The sequence below is a fragment of the Danio rerio genome, chromosome 22, assembly GCF_052040795.2.
Source record: "Danio rerio strain M-AB ecotype USA chromosome 22, GRCz13ab, whole genome shotgun sequence".
Lineage (NCBI taxonomy): Eukaryota > Metazoa > Chordata > Actinopteri > Cypriniformes > Danionidae > Danio > Danio rerio.
The window spans coordinates 2,156,761-2,177,741 of NC_141042.1; the positions used below are offsets into that span (position 1 = coordinate 2,156,761).

At 40.2% G+C, this 20,981-nt stretch overlaps 2 protein-coding genes across 2 annotated transcripts; both read left to right on the forward strand.

Annotated features, from left to right (window-relative positions):
- Positions 1-574: 574 nt before the first annotated feature.
- LOC108181160 (uncharacterized) lies at positions 575-8,140 on the forward strand. The gene is made up of 3 exons (XM_087303505.1): positions 575-644; positions 1,250-1,359; positions 1,673-8,140. Exons 1-3 carry the CDS (start codon positions 595-597, stop codon positions 2,980-2,982), a joined length of 1,470 nt encoding a protein of 489 aa, XP_087159631.1. The 5' UTR covers positions 575-594; the 3' UTR covers positions 2,983-8,140.
- An 8,140-nt stretch (positions 8,141-16,280) lies between these two features.
- On the forward strand, positions 16,281-20,645 carry LOC147838321 (uncharacterized). Its single transcript, XM_087303583.1, has 3 exons — positions 16,281-16,350; positions 16,919-17,028; positions 19,473-20,645. Exons 1-3 carry the CDS (start codon positions 16,301-16,303, stop codon positions 20,531-20,533), a joined length of 1,221 nt encoding a protein of 406 aa, XP_087159709.1. The 5' UTR covers positions 16,281-16,300; the 3' UTR covers positions 20,534-20,645.
- Positions 20,646-20,981: the final 336 nt, after the last annotated feature.

Below are 20,981 nucleotides of genomic sequence, written 5' to 3' on the forward strand. Positions count from 1 at the left end.
TGAATATTCATGGCCTGTACTTTTCTGTTTTTAGGCCAGGTGTGGGCTAACTTGACATTGGAGGGCCAGTGTCCTGCATAGTTTAGCTCCAACCCTATTCAAACAGACCTCCATATAGAGTTCAAGTGGTTTTGAAGACATTGATTAGTTTGTCCAGGTGTGTTTGACTAGTGTTGGAACAAAACTCTGCTGGGACACCGACCCATCGGGGATCATAGCCCATCCCTGTTTTAGGCTGTTAATCTTAATCAACTTTTTTAACAAAGAAAAGCTGTACACTCTAAATGATACTTTTGTTCTTTCTTTGGTTCAATTTTTTATTTGGGTTCATTTATAAATATAATTTTTGATTCTTTACATTTTATTAATAACTAATTTTAGTTACTCCAGCAATAGTTTTAGACATATGCCTGGCAGCCATGAATGCCTATTATGTTTGCTTTTTAAATTTGTTAAATGCATTTTAACGCTTTCAGTGCCAAATAAAAAGTTTAACCTGAAGTGTTGTTTCGTCTAGATTAGCGATTATTTTCGGTTGTCAGCTTTTAATTTGGCGGGTTTTTGTTACTTCACCGTTGCTCCCGCCTCGCCGTGATGACGTCAGCACTGACGCGTTCATTCAGCGTCGAGTCTTCAGAGCTGAGGTGAGTCTTTGACGTTTTTTCTCGTGTTTACACAACAATAAAACACACTTTACAGTTTATTAAAGCGACAATCTGCGACTAGTTTCTGCATTGAGTTCACCTCTATCTGTGTGTCTGCTGACCAAAACAATACAGCAGGCTGAGAGGAGCTCTGAGAGGACAATATGAGTGAATATTTTATTTTTTTCATCAGCGTTTGTATTAATGATATTATAAAGTATCTGAAGGCAAATTAAGGGAATAAATGTGTATGAAGTTTGATGCAGAGGCATGAAATAGTTTTTGGCGCTCTTTATTTTCCAACGGTTTTTCTGATTTCTCAGTTTCTGTAGAGACGCGCGACTGCTGACAACCTGATTACTTTATTGGTGCGAATACTTAAATTAGATGTTTTAATTAACTACAACAGTGATGAGCTGATCTGCTGCTTTTTAATGAGTTTTTATAGTCTGTGGCTTATTAATATTCAGATTATTAGATATAAGTTAATGTTATTGGCGTCACCTGACTTGAACAAATCACTTATTGTATCACAAGATATAACATCATGTTTATTTCCTCAGTCAGTGTAAATGAATCAGATTTCTCTGTTTGTTCTCCTGAAGCTCTGCCGCCATCAGTGAAGGACAAAGACAGAGTTTATTGAAGGACAGTGAGAAGATGAGTGATCCAGAACCCTGCAGAATTAAACAGGAGGAGACTGAAGAACTAATAGGTTTGTGTTTATTCATTACTCTTCAATAATGAGGCTGAAAAACAGTCAGGTTGTTAATCTGACATTCGTCTTCGCTGCTGTATTGATCATAACTGGAGAAAACTGGACACTCACTGACCGCAGTGAAACTGACCAATCTCCAGGTCTCTCTGTGAATAAGCTTGAGTTTTCTCCTTCAGTGACTGATGAGTGTCGGTGTGTTCAGATACTGTTGTTTCCCAGTTTTTTGATTTTCTAGTTTGTAAGCATGTTCAGTCGGTAACATGCACAAGATAAACACTAGACTCTTAAAATGTGACTTTTTAATTTTCAGATGTGGTGGTGAAGGAGGAGAGTGAAGAACTGAGTGAAGATGAGGAGAAACATCATGTCAAGAGGGAAGAAGAAACTCAGTCAGAGACTGAAGATAGTCTTTCAGTGGAAAGAACAGCTGTGAAATGTTTGACCCGCACTCAGTGTGAAAAAAGTTTCAGCCAACAGATTCTCAAGCTTGACATGATGAGCCCCACTGGAGAGAGATCTTACTCATGTGATCAATGCAGCAAAACATTTTTGTGGCCTTCAGATCTAAAGAAACATCTCAGAGATCATACAACAGAAAAGCCTTATTCATGTTCCGAGTGTGGAAAGAGTTTCAGACTGGCTAGTTTCCTTAAACATCACAAAATGACTCACACTGGGGAAAAACCGTTCACATGTACTCAGTGTGGGAAGAGTTTCACACAATCATCAAACCTTAATGAACACATGAAGATCCACACTGGAGAGAAAACACACAGATGTGATCAGTGCAGCAAGACATTTTTGAGGACTTCACAGCTGAACAGACATCTTAGAGTTCATGCAAACGAGAGGCCGTATTCATGTTCTGAATGTGGAAAGAGTTTTACACAGAAGTCACATTTAAATGGCCATCAGAAGATCCACACTGGTGTGAGAGAGTTTGTCTGCTCTGACTGTGGGAAGAGTTTTATGAAAGCTGCAGGCTTGAGACGACACCAGATTATTCACACTGGAAAGAAACCGTACAAGTGTTCACACTGCGACAAGAGGTTCAATAATCCAGGAAACCTGACAAAACACATGCTGATCCACACCAGTGAGAGAACACACACATGTGATCACTGCAGCAAAACATTTTTGAGGCCTTCAGAGCTGAAGATCCATCTTACAGTCCATACAAAGGAGAAGCCTTATTCATGCTCTGAGTGTGGAAAGAGTTTTACAAGACAGTCAAGTTTAAAAGACCATCAGCAGATCCACACTGGTGTGAGAGGGTTTGTCTGCTTTAAGTGTGGGAGGAGTTTTATTACAGTTAGAGCCTTGAAAATGCACCAGAAGATTCACAATGGAGAAAAACAGAATGTGTGTTCACTCTGCAACAAAACATTCAGACATTCAGGATACCTGAAAGCACATGAGAGGACTCACACTGGAGAGAAACCGTTCACATGTTCTCAGTGTGGGAAGAGTTTCACATGGTCATCAACCCTTAATGAACACAAGCTGATCCACACTGGAGTGAAAAAACACAAATGTGATCAGTGCAGCAAAAGGTTTTTGAGGACTTCAGAGCTAAAGAGACATCTTAGACTTCATACACAGGTGAAGCCTTATTCCTAATCTTTTAGAGAGTTTTACACCTCAGTGATTCATTCAGTGATGCTAATCTGTTGTGATTGGTCGACTGCATTCAACTTGAGACTGATAGGAAACCCCCACCACAGCTTATCAATAGTGAGAGACGGCACGTGTGAGCAGTGTGTGTGCTTTTAAATGGCTGCTGACAAGAGTGACTGCTTCTTCACATGGAAATACAGACATTTGATTTCATTTAGAGTAAAAACTAAAATATTGCTCTGAAAGTCAGTCTATGTCCAGTCTCTAAAGAGCTTACCACTGCTTTTTAAGGGTGCTTTCACACCTATACTTTTGTTTTAGAACCTGGTCCGTTTCTCCAGTTAGCTCGATCCGTTTGGCATATGTGAATCCAGCAATCTCATTCGGATCCGCACCAAAACAATCAATCCAAGATCGCCTAAATGAGGTGGTCTCTGCTCGATTGAAACAAACTCTTGAGCAGATTGATTGTAGTGAAAAAGCGATATGATCCAAACAGGGCTACATCACAGTGTATTACGGATATGCAATAGGCTTATATGCGGCTTACCGTCTGACCCAAGTGTGCCGCAAGCCTGCGTTTGAGTGAAGGTCTCGGCCGTTAGATCGCCCCCTGGGGGCTGGCTGCAGTACAAGTCATAAAGCCCGCCTCCTCCGTGTTAATGAAGGAGACTTGAGCCCAAATAAAAAAATGTATTACACTTGCAATAAAATGTCCCGAAAGATGGTTCTGGTCGATTAAGGCACTGGTTATTGTGCTGAAATAGGTGCAGATCTTCATTTTTGTAAACAGTTTGTTTTTAGCAGTAATTTAATGCTGGGCGTGTCATCGTGATTGACAGTTTCTCAAAGCAGCGCGTCTGAGCTTCGGCAGGAGACTGAAGTGTTATTATTTGATTTCTGTGTTATTTTACCATGACAAAATGAGTTCAGCAGTAAACTACAGTTTCTGACATACATGATCCTGGTGGAACACTGTTTACTCACTAAGTTCAGGGCTTTTTTCGGGCTTTATTAGTTTGCTGATACATGCCTAACCACCCAGATAGCAAAATACACTCGAGCCAGTTCCAGCTAGATTCTCGCCTGCCGGAGACTTACCCCTCAGAGCTCAGACTGACTACCTCTGCTGGACCCACTCCGGATGCCTGGACTCACTGCCCGATTTCAGCCCGAGTCAATCGAGCCAGATGCGACGGCCAAGCGAGCCGGCGCTGCCGCATGAGAGCCGGAATCAGCCCGCGACGCCGCGAGTAGGATATGTGCGCTGCGGCCTGGAGCTGGCGCGATTGAATATATAAAACCCTCATATTTGTTAACGTTATTACATCCATTTGTGTTGATATGACAGCAAACGAATGCTGAGAAGTTCGGGGGGCGTGGTTGATTTTTCATAAAGCGTTTGGTTGGAAGCTCGACTCCGCTCATTTTCGCGGCTCCTCCTCTGGCTCAATCAGACAGTCCTTCTGCGCATGTCAAGGCTCCAATTTCAGCAGTCTTTTGCAACAGTTTGTGCCCGTCAAGCAGGCGTTTTGCCCTCAAGGCGTTCAATGGGAAAAGGGGCTGTCGCGTCGTCCATATTTTTTACAGTCATTGGTCTGACCACTCAGTCAAGAATTCTGATAGTCAGCAAAACTTATAGGTCATGTCTTATTGAACATTTCTAGTTGTTAGGGCTGTAACGATACACGATATGAAATCGAAATCGCGACACTCAGATCTACGATCCTGTGTCGCGGTGTGATGAGGGGGAATCGCGACACACCCCGTGACTACCTTTCCAATAACGTCACGCGTGCCTGCAAAAGTTGAGCTAGTTGAAGAAGAACGTGAGGAAACACTTTTTTTTCCGCTCGACATTACGAGCACTGCTACGTTTAAGCCCTCGCAATATGCGTTTAGCCGGGAGAGCTCGCACGGAGCTCTTAGTAAGGGACTGTCTGAATGTGTCAGGAATATCAAAAACAAAACCAACTTAACCCCGCTTTTTCAACAGACAACGGCAGAAACATTGCCAGTGCTGTCAAAGCATTGTTGTTAATGTGGCTGCGCAGAGAGGGATGGGCGTTCACCAGATGCCCCGACTCCTCTGCAGAGGAATCTTTTCTGTAACCTTGCTGTGCGCTTTCTGTTTAACCCTTTGGGAGTTAACGTTACGTGCTGACTGACAGGTGCGCGATGCGTGAGGCCAGGAAACAGGACGAAGCTTTCAGTTAAGATGAACACAGTTTCTACAGTTATACTTTATTTAGAGATAAAGGTATATGACTCTGCATATAATCACTCTATCTTGCTGGAGTTTATAGCCGCTTCGCTTTACTTCAGGACGCATTAACACTGCTCTGAAGGTCTAATCGCTGTTTTAAGTTATCCAGAGCTGTATGAATGTACAAATCTTGAATATCACAATAGTATTAAATATTACAATTGTAACAACACAGACAGCAACACTTTTGCACAATCGATACCCAGCTGATTCAGTCGTTTCATAAGAGGACCGCGCCTCTTCTCTTCTTTTTTCCTTGTCAACATAAAGGCAGTGAGGTGCGCCTTGTTTTCGGCTTATAAAGCATGTATGCACATTAATGCAATAGCATATTTAAACAACAAAACTGTTTACAAAAAGTCTACATATGCGCGCGTTGTTGTCTTTTCATCAAGCAGCGCGCGCACTTGAACCACGAGGGAGAGAGAGGAAACCATCAGGACATATTCTTTAAAATAATGATTTCTATTAAAAATGTAAAAGGTTTTGTTATTAAAATAATAACAGCGGGGCATTAAATAAATGCATATTTTCCGTGGAGCGGGCAATTTGAGGAAGTCTGCGATATTTGTTTGACGGAAGAAAAATGATTGGAAAAAAACAGCCTATGCCGGTTATTAAAAATAATCAGTCAGTATTTTCGTTTTGTAATATAACAGGGTTCAACGCTAATGATTTTTTATACAGGTCCGATCGGGCCATTGCTTAAGATTTTTACTTGCCCTGTCAAAATTTTCACTAGCCCCACCAAAAAAACTAAAAAGTTAATAGCTATTTCTTAGCCACATATTTTAAATAGTGGCAAAATTATGCATGTGAATCTAGAATTTAAACATTTTAAATATGTTAATAAATGTATAATGAGCAAAATTCAAGATTCAAGATTTTATGCAAATGAAAGAGCAGTATGAAAAATGTGCTGGTGTTTTAATGCAATTCTAAATAACTTTTTATAAAAATGGCTTGCCAAACTGACAACTGTTTTTTTGTTGTTCTTTTTTTCAGTTTCTTAATTTTGTACCCATGTAATGGTCTGCTTCTAAGCCTTTAGAAACGTTTTCTTTTAGCCTCATTGTTTAAATTTGCTACCATGTTGCCATCTTTTCACTGTACTGGTTGTTACCAGGTTACAAAAAAACAAAAACAAAAAAAACATTCTCATCGTTACTGGCCGATAGGGGCCAGTAACAATCCTGTCTACTGTCCCGAGTGTCTTTCACGCTGGCCCCGGGCCACCGGGCAGTCCTTATTGTTGAGCCCTGTATAAATTAATTATTTAAATGAAAATAATTTAGGGCAGTCCTATTTATTTTATTCATTTTATTTAGATTATTCTGCTCTTCTGTGCTAAAACACAGCAGGTGCGTGAAGATGCTCTGTTGTTCTGTTCTGTTATTAATATGCTAACATTTAAAAATAAATCAGTATTTGAAAATGCAATATTTAATGTGTCAGACACAAAATAGACACGTCAATTTGTTTAATATAAAATGAATAGTAATCTGACCAGTTAACCGTTAATAACCGATTAATGAGCGGCGGTTGTCGGTTAGCAAAATTAACGAAATGAGCATCCCTAGTAGATATTTAATTTACTTTTTCTATGTAAGAGAACTTGATTGAAAAAGAATTTTCAACATGCTTGAACCATCTACACAATGGAGTTCAGTTCTGTTTGGTTTTTCAACAGTATTTTGTTACAAAGAAAACGAAAGTGATATAGCTTTGGCTATTTATTTATTTTATATATGGCTATTTATATTGTTAATAATTTGCATAGTTAATATTGTTCTTTGATGTTTAGTTTATAAAGATTTTTCAAATGTTATTTAATAAAAAATAGTTTTAAAAATCTTTTCCCACCCCACACGAAAAAAAAAAAATCGTGATTCGAACCGAATCGTGGGTCAAAAATCGTGATACGAACCGAATCGTTGGTTTGGTGTATCGTTACAGCCCTAATAGTTGTCCCTAGGTATATTTAAGAACATGAATCAACATATAAGCAATTACAAGCACATTATTTAGACAGTTTTAAGCTATTTATGCACATTGCATCTACCCGAGGTGTCCACCGCGTACGGAAGCTCCGGCTTCCATAGCCAGAAAATCTCCTCCATGTTCAGCTGCGCTAGCTGTTAGTGATGGGTAGGCCCACACGGAATCTGCGCGCGCAGATTTCCTGCAGATTTCCACAGATTTTTAGCCCGTCATTAATTCTGGTTTTTTACTTGAGTAAATGTGTCTAAATCTATATTTATTCAGTTTTTAAATAAATTTCAGTAATATTATTGACTAATATGAAAATCTTCATCTGATTTTTGTACAATGCAGTTTGTACAGTAATACTTTGTCTTTTAGTAGAGATATTATATGAGAGACTTGCTTTGTTTACCAAATACAGTGAATCTAATTGGATTTGCATTTTAAACATTGAAAAAAAGTTACAAAGGTATTACTTTTTAATTCACTTGTTAAGGTTTTAGTTATGATACTCCCAAAATAATTCCGCAGAAATCCGCAAATTTTTACCAAAATTCTCCGCAGAAATAGCAAAAAAACGTTGGCAGATTCCGTCTGGCTGTGTGCATTCAGAGGAGAGGGGGTCAGGGGAAGGTAAGAGCAGATGAGGGTCAGAGAGAGGTAACATCTCACTGCCTCTCCGTTCATTAGTCTTGCACGCCCTCTTCTGGTCACGTCGTGCTCTACGTTCACACTTGACTGATTCAGATCAAGATGAGCCCTGAAGTATTGGAATGTCAGAATACAGGAGAGGTTTGCGTTTGTATCTTCTTCGTCTCACATTAATAATGGCATCATTTACTACAATATGTCAAACTGCTGTGATCAACCCATTGTAATGTTTTTCAGTAAATATTAAATTGCTAAAAGAGCTGCAGTTTGTTTTGTATTATTATGCGTATATTTTATGTTTTAAAAAAGTAACTTCAAAGTAAAGTTATGCCTCGTTTCCACTGACTGGTACAGTACGGTACGGTTCTGGTCGGTACGGGTCACCTTTATCAGGCTTGCGTTTCCATCACAAAGGGTACGCTTTTGGTGGGCGTGGTGTATGACAAAGTTTAAATCGACGTCATGCTCGCTCGAATTAATGTCTACAGGAAAGCCGTACAGGTCTTTCACATATCATAATAAGCAGCACTTCTCACAAAACAGATGCTTCATACACATAAATACTTGTGTAAAAATGTTTATTACTAACTTTTCTATAAACAGGAGTTGATTATAACTGCAGATCAATGACAGTGTGAAATAGCCTACTGTAACGTCTGTAATTATATAAAATAAATACTAAAATGCAACATATATGAACACATACAGACCCTTACAGTCTCCGATATATTATTCATTACAGAAAAACTACACACAGCAGACATTTAGTACCTATTTGAGTTCAAAAACGCACGCAATATAGCCCACAGTCAGCGCAAACCTCTCATGTGTGTCTGTAATCTCCAGCAGCACATGTAAGCTCTGTTCAAGAGTCATTTTGTTATTTCCAGTTCATATTAGTCCAAAAGGCAAAGATAAACACGGCAGTTTGTTCATGATTCAGGCTGATAAAACAGTTTTGCTCCTGTGTTTTGACAGCTTTTCTTCGTTTCATTCTGGCTTCACTCTCGCGCTTGTCCTTTTTTTCTGAATGGATCAGATGACGGAGACACTTCAATAATCACGTTATTAACATCCGCTCAACAAGTTCGTTATGTCAAATATACAAGCGCTCGTATATAGTCAAATATAGGGCTCGTAAAGCAACAACAGGACACGGCAGATTTTTCTTCTTGGCTTTGTGTCTGTTCATCGAGACAACGTCAAGGTTTGTTTGAGCTTGGGTCATCCATGGCTCGTTATTAAATGCATGTAGTATTTCCATGTAATGTCTCGGCTTTGTATTTTAAAAAAAAGCATGGCGGTTCCTTTGTTTACGTTGTGTAGCTCCACGAGCTCGTGACGTATCTCTGTAACCAATCAGCGTTCAGCTGCACGTTAAGCTCCACCTTTTGGTACCCATTCTCCTGTTTGGTACCCTTTCCAAAGGGTGCCGAAAAGTGGTATGGCACGGTTTGGTACGCTTTTTGACAGTGGAAACAGCCATAAAAGCGTACCGAACCGCACCGTACTGTACCACTCAGTGGAAACGGGCCATAATTAGTAATCTGGTTACTTTTTACATGAAGTAATTATTAATGTAACCAAATGACATTTTTCCTGTAGTAATTAGGCAAAAGTGTCGAAATTTAAATGTTTTATTTGTATAATGTTAAATTCTCACGTGAATGTTCATGGCCTGTAATTCTCTGTTTTTAGGCTGATACTCATTTATCGACTTTTTCAACAAAGAAAAGCTGTACACTCTCAATGAGAGATGGTGTTACGGTCCCTAACTTAAATAAGACTCGTGACCAAAAGACAACGTAACATAATAAACAACGGCCAAAGTTCTCCAGCTAAATTATTTATTAATATAACATAACCAACAAAACAATCCAAATTGACAAGAGATGGGGAGCCCAACAACATAATAAAGAACAACCAAACAAACCTAAAGCAGGTTGGAGCTCCCCACTCCAAACAAATATCAAAAGGAAAGCATAAAGGAGAACACAACAATAAAGCCGTCAATGACTGTGGTGACGTGGAGGAATGAGGGGCCCTAGAAGTCCGCTTCCGTTTGTTTTAAAGGCCTGACGCCACCAGGTTAACCAATAGAAAACTGAAAAGGGAAAAGGACAAACAAGATCAATCGAAAGTAATTATTAATGACAGGAGTGAACGCCACACGCAACACCTCCACCCCCAAAATGGTGACTGGTAAACAAAACAAAAATACAATAAACACCACCCATCACCATATGGTAATACGTGACATCGCATCGGCCAGCACATTATTTTTACCGGCAACATGTTTCATGTCCAAGTTAAAGGCTTGGACAAACAAAGCCCATCTCATTAAGCGTTGGTTAGAATTACGCATTCTATGAATAAAGATGAGAGGGTTGTGATCAGTGTAGACTGTTATTGGATAAGATGAAGATCCAATATAAACCTCAAAATTGTTAAGGGCCAAAACCAGTGCCAGAGCTTCTTTTTCGATTGTGGAGTATGCTTTTTGATGTTTCTGGAATTTTTTTGAAAAGTAGCACACTGGGTGCTCAACTCCATCAAGCCCATCCTGCAAAAGCACAGCGCCTGCCCCTACATCGCTAGCATCAACAGCCAATTTGAATGTACGGTCGTACACTGGAGCCGCCAAGACGGGTGCATGCATTAAAAGGTGTTTAAGTGACTCAAAAGAATGTTGACATTCCGGTGACCATTTAAAAACCGACTTCGGACTTAATAGGTCGGTGAGAGGAGAAACTACTGTCGAAAAGTTTTTACAAAAATTACGGTAATATCCCGCCATTCCCAGAAAGCGCTGTAATTCGCGACGTGTGGAAGGGACTGGAAATGACGTGATAGCCTCAATCTTGGCGTGTACTGGTTTTACCATGCCACTGCCCACAATCTTACCCAAGTAAACTACCGTTGCTTTTGCAAAATCACATTTGGCCAAATTAACTGTTAAATTGGCATCAGTCAGTTTCTCAAAAACCTGTGTCAACTGATGGATGTGTTCTTGCCACGTTTTTGAATGAACAACGATGTCATCTAAATACACCTCACATCCTGGCACTCCCCCCAACACGCAGTTAACTAACCGCTGAAATGTTGCGGGCGCATTGCGTACCCCAAAAGGCATTACTGTATACTGTAAGAAGGCATCAGGTGTAACAAATGCCGAGATTTCCTTTGCACGTTGAGTTAATGGCACCTGCCAAAATCCTTTAAGAAGGTCTAACTTTGTCACAAACACAGCCGACCCCACACGGTCAACACAGTCTTCCATACGAGGAAGAGGGTGACAGTCAGGTTTTGTGACACTGTTAACCCTTCTAAAGTCCGTGCAGAAACGTTCAGATCCATCAGACTTCATAGCCAAAAGACAGGGCGAGCTCCATGAGCTAATACTAGGTTCTGCAATACCATGCGCCAACATATAATTGACTTGATTTTGTAGTCGCTGACGTTTCACAGGGTTGACGCGGTATGGATGTTGTTTAATCGCAGCATTAGCACCAACATCGATGTCATGCTGCAGCACATGAGTCTGAGATGGAACATCTGAAAACAGGGAAACATGACACTTAATTAATTTAAATATGTCTGTTCTCTGTAAATCAGAAAGATGCAAAAAACAAGAGTCAAGATTAGCAAGCATCTCAGAATTTTTTAAACATCCTTGAACTGTAGCCACGGATGGACTCTCAATGTCGCCGCCAGCTTCAAGATCAGACAGCGACTCAGAGTTCTCAATGACACTGTCAGCACCCGATGACAACCCGGAAAATGATTGTACCTGTAACACACTTGAGACAGTTGAACACTCAGTGTTAGGCATAGATGGAGCTGTTTTTATTTTTTTAGAGCTGTGAGAAATCATTTGCCCACGATCATAATAAGGTTTGATCATGTTGATGTGGCAGAGTCTGCTACGACGAACACGGTCGGGGGTAGCAACCACATAATCCCTATCACTTACCCTTTTTTCAATGACATAAGGTCCACTATACCTCGCTTGAAGGCTACAGCCAGGAATCGGTAAAAATACCAAAACTTTGTCCCCCGGCTTAAACTGTCTGTCCACACTGTTCTTATCAAACCAGTTTTTCATCCTGGATTGAGCAACTGCTAAATTCTGTTTAGCCAGTTCACATGCACGATGTAGCTTGTGCCGAAAAGAGCTAACATAATCCAGTATATTTTTTTGTTCCGATTCATTCAACCAATTGTCTCGCAGCAATTTCAAAGGGCCACGGATATTATGTGCAAACACCAAGTCTGCTGGGCTGAAGCCAGTAGATTCTTGCACCACTTCTCGAGCTGCAAACAAAAGCAAGTGCACACCCTCATCCCAATCCTTTTCAAACTCCAGGCAATATGCACGAAGCATTGATTTAAGGGTCTGATGAAATCTCTCCAATGTGCCCTGACTTTCAGGATGGTAAGCACTTGAAAAGTTATGGGATATTTTCAGCTGATTGGTGACCTGTTTAAAAACACGAGACATAAAATTTGTTCCCTGGTCCGTTTGAATTACCTTGGGAAGCCCAAACAGTGAGAAGAACTTGGTCAGTGCTTTTACTACTGACGTGGCCGTAATTTTGCGCATGGGTATGGCCTCAGGAAAACGTGTTGAAGCGCACATAATGGTCAACAAAAATTTACTGCCAGATTTGGTACGAGGCAATGGGCCTACACAGTCCACCACGACATGATCAAACGGCGAGTCTACAGCTGGAATAGGATATAAAGGGTAAGGTGGAATCGGTGGATTTGACTTTCCAGCTATTTGACAAGTATGACATGTTCTACAATGCCACTTCACATCCCGTTTTAGACCTGGCCAAAAAAAATTACGCAAAATACGATCATAGGTTTTGGTGACACCCAAATGACCAGCTAAGGGGTTGTCATGAGCTAAACTGAGTATTTCACCTCGAAGCTTTTTTGGAACAACAATTTGTGTTACAGTGTTCCAATCATCATGAACAGAAGCAGAAGATGGCGTCCACTTGCGCATTAAAATGTTATTTTTGACAAAATAACCAGACACATTGTCGATAAGCTTCTCTTCAGGGACAGCCAATTCATATAGAGAAACGAGCGAATCATCACTCCGTTGTTCAGAAATTAGATGTTCTTTTGACATACGAACCCCACTAAAGCTCTCAGACAGCTCAGAACGTTCTAGCACATTGTTAGCTGATGAGTTTTCACATTTTCCATCCAACTCTGTAAAATCAGAGACTGAAGATGGAGAACTCAGAACAGGGCCACTATCAGAGTCTACTTTAGGTTCTTTGTCAAGATCTATCATAAAACTATCCTCCAAGCCATCAGAGTCTATCAAGTTAGCTTTAGCCATTGACCGAGTGACAGCACATACAGGAAACACTGTTGGATACTTCACCTGCAGTTCATCTGGGCCTTCAGACAAAAAGGGCACAGCAGTTACTTCAGGACTCACTAAGATTTTGCCCCCAGCAAGATCATTCCCCAAGAGAAAATCCACTCCTTTTATTGGAAAAGCTGTGCATGCTGCAACTGCTACTGGACCAGACACCAGATCCGACTCAAGCTGGACAGAATGCATTGGCAGGTTAACAAGTTTCATTCCAAATCCCTGAACAATCTCATTGCAGTTTAACGAAGTTTTATCAGAAAGAGGCAACACACTTTGTAGAATGATAGATCTAGAAGCGGCAGTATCACGCAAGATGGTTACAGGAACTTTTACATCACTGTCTGACAAGGAAACAACTCCCTTCATTATAAATGGTGAGTAAATCTCCAAATCAACACACCCTGACTGAAAAAGGTTTGATGTTGAGACTTTTTCTACCAGTGCCACAGTTTTAGGCTTCTTTTTATTCAACAAAAAACAGCTGTTGATTAAATGACCACGTTTTTTGCAATAAGCACATACTGGCCTTGGCCTAGCCGCATCTTTAGCACTGTGCTCAGTGTGAAAGTGCGTGACAGGACTACGCTGCAACGGAGAGAAAGATGGCTTTTCAAAGTTCTCTCTGTGAGTCAGAACATATTCATCGGCTAATACCGCAGCATCTAGTACATTAGTGACTTTCTGTTCATTCAAGTATGTTGCAATTTTGTCTGGTAGACAATTTTTGAATTCCTCCATTAGAATTAGATCACGAAGCTGTTCTAAATTTTTCACTTCTTGTGCAGAACACCAACGATCAAAAAGTACAGTTTTTTCACGACCAAATTCGACATAAGTTTGGCTTTCAGCTTTTTTATAACGCCTAAACTTTTGCCTATAGGCCTCGGGTACTAATTCATAAGACCTTAAAACAGCAGATTTCACCTGATCATATTTTAAACTTAATTCAGGTGAAAGAGAAGCATATGCCTCCTGGGCTTTTCCTGTGAATACACATTGCAAAAGAAGAGTCCATACCTCTTTAGGCCATTTCAATGTCGTAGCCACTCGTTCAAAAAGTACAAAATATTTGTCCACATCTCTCTCTGAAAAAGGAGGAATTAAACGAATGCATTTATTAATGTCAAAGTCTGTTTCCGGATCAAAATCCCTTGACTGCCTAGACAAACGAGCAGATTCACGTCTTCCAATTTCCTGTATCTCAAATTTACGCAGCTCAAATTCATGCTTTAGCTCTTTTTCCTTGAGCTCCAATCGCCGTATTTCTACTTGCAACTCAAGTCTACGCAATTCAGAGTCAGGCTGCACATCAGCATGTGAAGTGACAGCACTAACAGGAGGAAGGATACTCATTTCACATAAGGCTGTATGCAATTCATTTTTAATTTTCTGTTTTTTCTCTTGTTTAGAGAGTGGTACTTCAAAGTGAGCAGCAATAGAGAACAGATTACTTTTAGTACACTGTTCAAGTTTCTCTATGCTCGGATGAGCAACAAATTCCTCTAAACTAAACTCCATAATAAGATTGAAAAACACGCAGTCAAAATATTAACAAATATACAAAAAAAATCAAATCTGCGTCAAATCTTAATCATCCAACAGCAAAATACAAACTTCCGCAAATTAACTATATAACAAAATAGAAAGATAATGCAAAGGAAAGTGAAGTGACAACAAACGTTACAAAGTATACCAAATGCGAGCAAATACACCCCTCTATCTGCGCCTGCCTAACGGAACTTCACCTGTCTAACTCACCTAGTCTTCACGCAGTTCAGCGGCGGGTTATTATGCACTGAAAACCAGCAGGATTGTGAGACAATCTATAATAGACGACCCCACAAAATCCTACGGACGTGCTCCCGAGATATCTGCGTTAACAGATAACACTAACCGCCTCTTTGCGACACTACAAAAACAAAAAACAGACGAAGTCCAAAGGACAACGCCTCTTTAACCTAACAGGGGAGTAAAGGCCGCTATGCAATTAACAGTATACAAAAACACTTCACTTACCTGCATTTCCAGCAAGCTTTGCCATGCAACCGCGTTGATCAAGCAAAACAAACACGATGTTCACACACACATGCACACGCTCCGGTGTGACACGCTACGCGGGATTCCCTATGACGCGAAATTACGTCATGAGGAATTCCCCATGAGAACCAAACATTATAGTCTAACGATCTATCGTTCAGTAAAGTCAAACAAGTTTGGTATCAAAAAGAGAACAAAGTGAAACAACTTAAAGAGAAGCGGACGAGCCCCCAATTATGTTACGGTCCCTAACTTAAATAAGACTCGTGACCAAAAGACAACGTAACATAATAAACAACGGCCAAAGTTCTCCAGCTAAATTATTTATTAATATAACATAACCAACAAAACAATCCAAATTGACAAGAGATGGGGAGCCCAACAACATAATAAAGAACAACCAAACAAACCTAAAGCAGGTTGGAGCTCCCCACTCCAAACAAATATCAAAAGGAAAGCATAAAGGAGAACACAACAATAAAGCCGTCAATGACTGTGGTGACGTGGAGGAATGAGGGGCCCTAGAAGTCCGCTTCCGTTTGTTTTAAAGGCCTGACGCCACCAGGTTAACCAATAGAAAACTGAAAAGGGAAAAGGACAAACAAGATCAATCGAAAGTAATTATTAATGACAGGAGTGAACGCCACACGCAACAGATGGTATATGTAATTTTAGTTTTTTCATATTTATTTTTATTTGTGTTCATTTAAAAAAACATTTTTAGAATCTTACATTTATTAATAACCAATTTTAGTTACTTCAGGAATAGTGTATTTTAGACATATGTCTGGTAGCCGTGAATGCCTATCATGTTTGCTTTTTAAATGTATTAAATGGGTTTTAAAAATGTTTTCAGCGCCGAAAAAACGTTTCTCCTCGCATGATTAAGTAGGGTGTTGTTTCATCTACATTAGCGATTATTTTCGGTTGTCAGCTTTTAATTTGGCGGGTTTTTGTTGCTTCACCGTTGCTCCCGCCTCGCCGTGATGACGTCAGCACTGACGCGTTCATTCCGCGTCGAGTCTTCAGAGCTGAGGTGAGTCGTTGACGCTTTTTCTCGTGTTTACACAACAATAAAACACACTTTACAGTTTATTAAAGCGACAATCTGCGACTAGTTTCTGCATTGAGTTCACCTCTATCTGTGTGTCTGCTGACCAAAACAATATAAAAGGCTGAGAGGACAATATGAGCGAATGTGTTTGACTTTATCAGCGTTTGTATTACTAATATTATAAAATATCTGAAGGGACACAATTTGAATAAATATGTATGAATACAATATAAATAGTGCTGACAATCTGATTACTTTATTAGTGTGAATACTTAAACTATATACTGATATAAATGCTATTTTTAAAAATTATTCACTATAGCGATGATCTTATCCTGCAATCACTGTAAAATGAGCGGATCTGCTGCAATTTAATGAGTGTTTATAGTCTGGGGTTCATCAATATTCAGATCTACAAATGTAAGTTAATGTTATTGTAATCACCTGACCTGAGCTAAACACATATTGTATCACAAGATATAACATCATAATGTGTTTATTTTCTCAATAAGTATAAATGAATCAGATTTCTCTGTTTGTTCTCCTGAAGCTCTGCCGCCATCATTGAAAGACAAAGACAGAGTTTATTGAAGGACAGTGAGAAGATGAGTGATCCAGAACCCTGCAGAATTAAACAGGAAGAGACTGAAGAACTAATAGGTTTGTGTTTATTCATTACTCTTCAATAACGAGCCTAAAAAACAGTGAGGTTGTGCGTGTGTGTGTGTATATATATATATATATATATATATATTTATATATATATATATATATATATATATATATATATATATATATATATATATATATATTAGGCTTGGGCGGTATCCAAATTTTGATACCGTCAAACCGCCTCCATATTTTACCCCGGTATCCGGTATTACCGGCGTAATAAAAAAAAATTATGACGTAAGGCTCAGACAGCGTCACCAAACTGTTGGCTTAAGCCTAAACCATTCAGAACCTGAATACATTCTATGCGACCTTAGGCTCGCGGTGAGAGAGAGAGAGAGAGAGCAAAGCGACGCACAGCACCTCTCTCTCTCTCTCTCTCTCTCTTTTACACATACACACACACACACACACACATCTCTCCCTCGATTTATTCAGAAATTTACTCCCACACCGTAAGAAATCTGGCCGGCTCCCGCGGAACAGCAGCGGGAATGCAGAGATAATCGGGCCATAAAAATTATACCCGATAGGTCCCGAGTCCGACAGGTACATTTTGATTGACAGCTTTATACAGCCCAAACCCGTTCACAGCCAACATTAAAATGTGCTCATGCACACAGCTCTAATGCATTTTTTCAAGAATGAGTCATTTATATGTTTTAACATCATTTATTCGTAACAAGCGTAGACTATAGGCCACTTGGAAGTTGGAACAAAGAAATAAAATAAGTCCTACAGCTGTAACATCGTAACATCTCAGCACTCTATAGGTCTAGGTAGGCTACATGCACTTAGCCTTTAAATTAGCCTACACACCAATGAAAAGAAATCTTGCTTAACAAATCAAATTAAAATAAACTCTAAATGATGACGGGTATTTTGGCAATAACGAAATTAAGACAAAGGCTGTGCAAGGTTTTTTTTCTCCACTTCTCTTCACAATCTGGCATTAAGGCGGCGGTGAAGCTGAATAATAAAAGAATAATGCCACCATTAGCCTGTATACTCTGTCTACATTATGATTATATGGTTTAATTAATATTTATTTATAATTGAAAAACCCTTTACTCACCAAGATTAGGCTACGTGTGTTTGTGGAGGAACATTATTAAATCCACTGGCTTTAGCGCAGTCTCTCACTCATGGTGCGTCCAGCAGCTGAACACCCTTTCCTGCGGCTACAGGTCGAGATGCAGAGTTCTGATCCGGCTGATTTTGCAAGTTTTGGGTTGGATTGTTTGATCATCTTCTACCAGTCAGGAACATGCATTTAATTTTCCATGACAGAAGTTTCACTTTAGCGAAAGGCCTCTTCTTTTTACCTGTCAGCTTGTGGTTTAGGGCTCTACCGTAATACGCAGTGTATGAGCGACCGCTGAAATACCTGCGGCTGGAATGCGCTCTTTATGAGCTAGTGACTGGCTTGACCGCCGTAATAATTCGCTTTTTTTACTACTTCGTCATCATTTGTTTCACCTTTTCAGGGATGGATTTTAATGCAGGGATTTGGATTTTTTCGGGTCTCGCCGGGTTCGGGCAAAGATCTTCAGCTCTAATGCAGACCTCTCGTTCATATTAACCACGTCTCCCTTCTGTTCAGTCGAAACTCCCAAACTGCAGGACACTTTGAAGCGCGACTCGTCACGTCACCTCTCCCCCTCCCTCTCCCCCTTCCTCTCCCTCTTTCCTCCACACTGTCCCGTGATGACAATCACACATACGTTTTTGTAGGCATTAAATAAAGGATATTTAATATTTTATGACGGTATAACGGTATTGAAACTGACACCGTTGCTATTTTTAGATCCCGCGGTATACCATAATACCGTAATACCGCCCAAGCCTAATATATATATATATATATATATATATATATATATATATATATATATATATATATATATCTCACAGTGAATCAATAGTGTTAAACACAGTACACTTTCAGATGTAAACCTCAGCTGAATGTTTTCATTCACCTACAGCTGTTACAGACTGCTTGACAGGTCATTTTCACAAACTTATAATAGGGACTCTTTAATCTTCTGCTCCTATGGGGTTCATAAAATGATATGGCTCGATGGATTTTGCTTCGCATTAGACACCCTAGACATGAACCAATGGGACTTCTTCAGTCAACATCATGGCATTTATACTGTTTTGACACTTTTTACATTTTAAACTTTGGTAAAACAGTTAATACTTACCAAAAAGAACTGCTCAACCACGAACACATCCAGTTCTTGCACAGTCACCTTCGGTCAATCATGACGATTGCGCCGGTCTCAGTGAATCATGCGTAGTGAGAGTACATCTTCAAATGTGTCATGACTATGAAGATCTTGCACATCTCAGCCAAACACATTCTTCATGATTATTTCACTGCACGGATAAACTCTAGACTCTTAAAATGTGACTTATTCAATTTTCAGATGTGATTGTGAAGGAGGAGAGTGAAGAACTGAGTGAAGATGAGGAGAAACATCATGTCAAGAGTGAAGACGAAACTCTCGTAAACACTGAACATGATGTTTCAGTGGAAAGAACAGCCCTGGAATGTTTCACCTGCACTCAGTGTGGAAAGAGTTTAAGCTCTAGATGCCATCTCAAGCGTCACATGATGATCCACACTGGAGAGAGACCACACAAATGTGACCAGTGCAGCAAATCGTATTTGAGGGCTTCAGAGCTGAAGAGACATCTCAGCGTTCATACAACAGAGAGGCCTTATTCATGCTCTGAGTGTGGGAAGAGTTTTAGACATCCGACACATCTAAAAGACCATCAGAAGCTCCACACTGCTGTGCGAAAGTTTGTGTGCTTTAAGTGTAAGAAGACGTTTACCACAGCTGAATACTTAAAACGGCATGAGAGGATTCACCTTGGAGAGAAACCTTATGAGTGTTCGGTCTGCGACAAGAGATTCAGACTGGCTAGTCTCCTTAAATTTCACCAAATGACTCACACTGGTGAGCGACCGTTCACATGTACTCAGTGTGGGAAGAGTTTCACACAACTATCACACCTTAGGGAGCACATGCTGGTCCACACTGGAGAGAGACCACACAAATGCGATCAGTGCGACAAAACGTTTTTCAGGTCTTCAGAGCTGAACAAACATCGCAGAGTTCATACAAACGAGAGGCCGTATTTATGTTCAGAGTGTGGGAAGAGCTTTACACTTCTGTCCCATTTAAACGGCCATCAGAAGATCCACGCCGGTGTGAGAGAGCACGTGTGCTTTGTGTGTGGGAAGACTTTTCTACGAGTTTCAGACTTGAGACGACACCAGAAGATTCACACCGGAGAGAAGCCGTACGTGTGTTCACACTGTGACAAAGCATTCAGAGATTCAGGATACCTGAAAACGCACGAGAGGACTCACACCGGAGAGAAACCGTACACATGTGCTCAGTGTGGGAGGAGTTTCGCACAGTTCGCTCACCTTAATAGACATGTGCTGGTGCACACTGCAGAGAAAAGTCATGAATAAAAACAAAACCTTTTTTAAGGCTTCAGAGCTGAAGAGACATCTTAGAGTTCATACAAAGGAAAAGCTTCATTCATGCTTTTTAAAGGGCATCTATGGTGAAAAAGCTACTTTTCAAGCTATTTGGACAGACATATGTGTATATATAGTGTATAGACCAGGGGTCACCAATCTCGGTCCTGGAGGGCCGGTGTCCCTGCAGGTTTTAGCTCCAACTTGCTTCAACACACCTGCCTGGATGTTTCAAGTATACCTAGTAAGAGCTTGATTAGCTTGTTCAGGTGTGTTTGATTAGGGCTGGAGCTAAAATCTGCAGGACACCGGCCCTCCAGGAACAAGTTTGGTAACCACTGGTATAGACCATCATATTGGGGTGATATAAACACACCCAGTCCTTTTTTTTTTCAATTTAACAACATAAAAACGGTGGACCAATTGGAGCGGTTTTCAG

Excerpts from the sequence above, each read along its gene's own strand:
- LOC108181160 (XM_087303505.1), top strand. The coding sequence starts at position 595 with ATGACGTCAGCACTGACGCGTTCATTCAGCGTCGAGTCTTCAGAGCTG. Across the intron at positions 645-1,249 it reads GTCGAGTCTTCAGAGCTGAG|CTCTGCCGCCATCAGTGAAG; the intron begins GTGAGTCTTTGA and ends GTTCTCCTGAAG. Across the intron at positions 1,360-1,672 it reads GGAGACTGAAGAACTAATAG|ATGTGGTGGTGAAGGAGGAG; the intron begins GTTTGTGTTTAT and ends TTTAATTTTCAG.
- LOC147838321 (XM_087303583.1), top strand. The coding sequence starts at position 16,301 with ATGACGTCAGCACTGACGCGTTCATTCCGCGTCGAGTCTTCAGAGCTG. Across the intron at positions 16,351-16,918 it reads GTCGAGTCTTCAGAGCTGAG|CTCTGCCGCCATCATTGAAA; the intron begins GTGAGTCGTTGA and ends GTTCTCCTGAAG. Across the intron at positions 17,029-19,472 it reads AGAGACTGAAGAACTAATAG|ATGTGATTGTGAAGGAGGAG; the intron begins GTTTGTGTTTAT and ends TTCAATTTTCAG.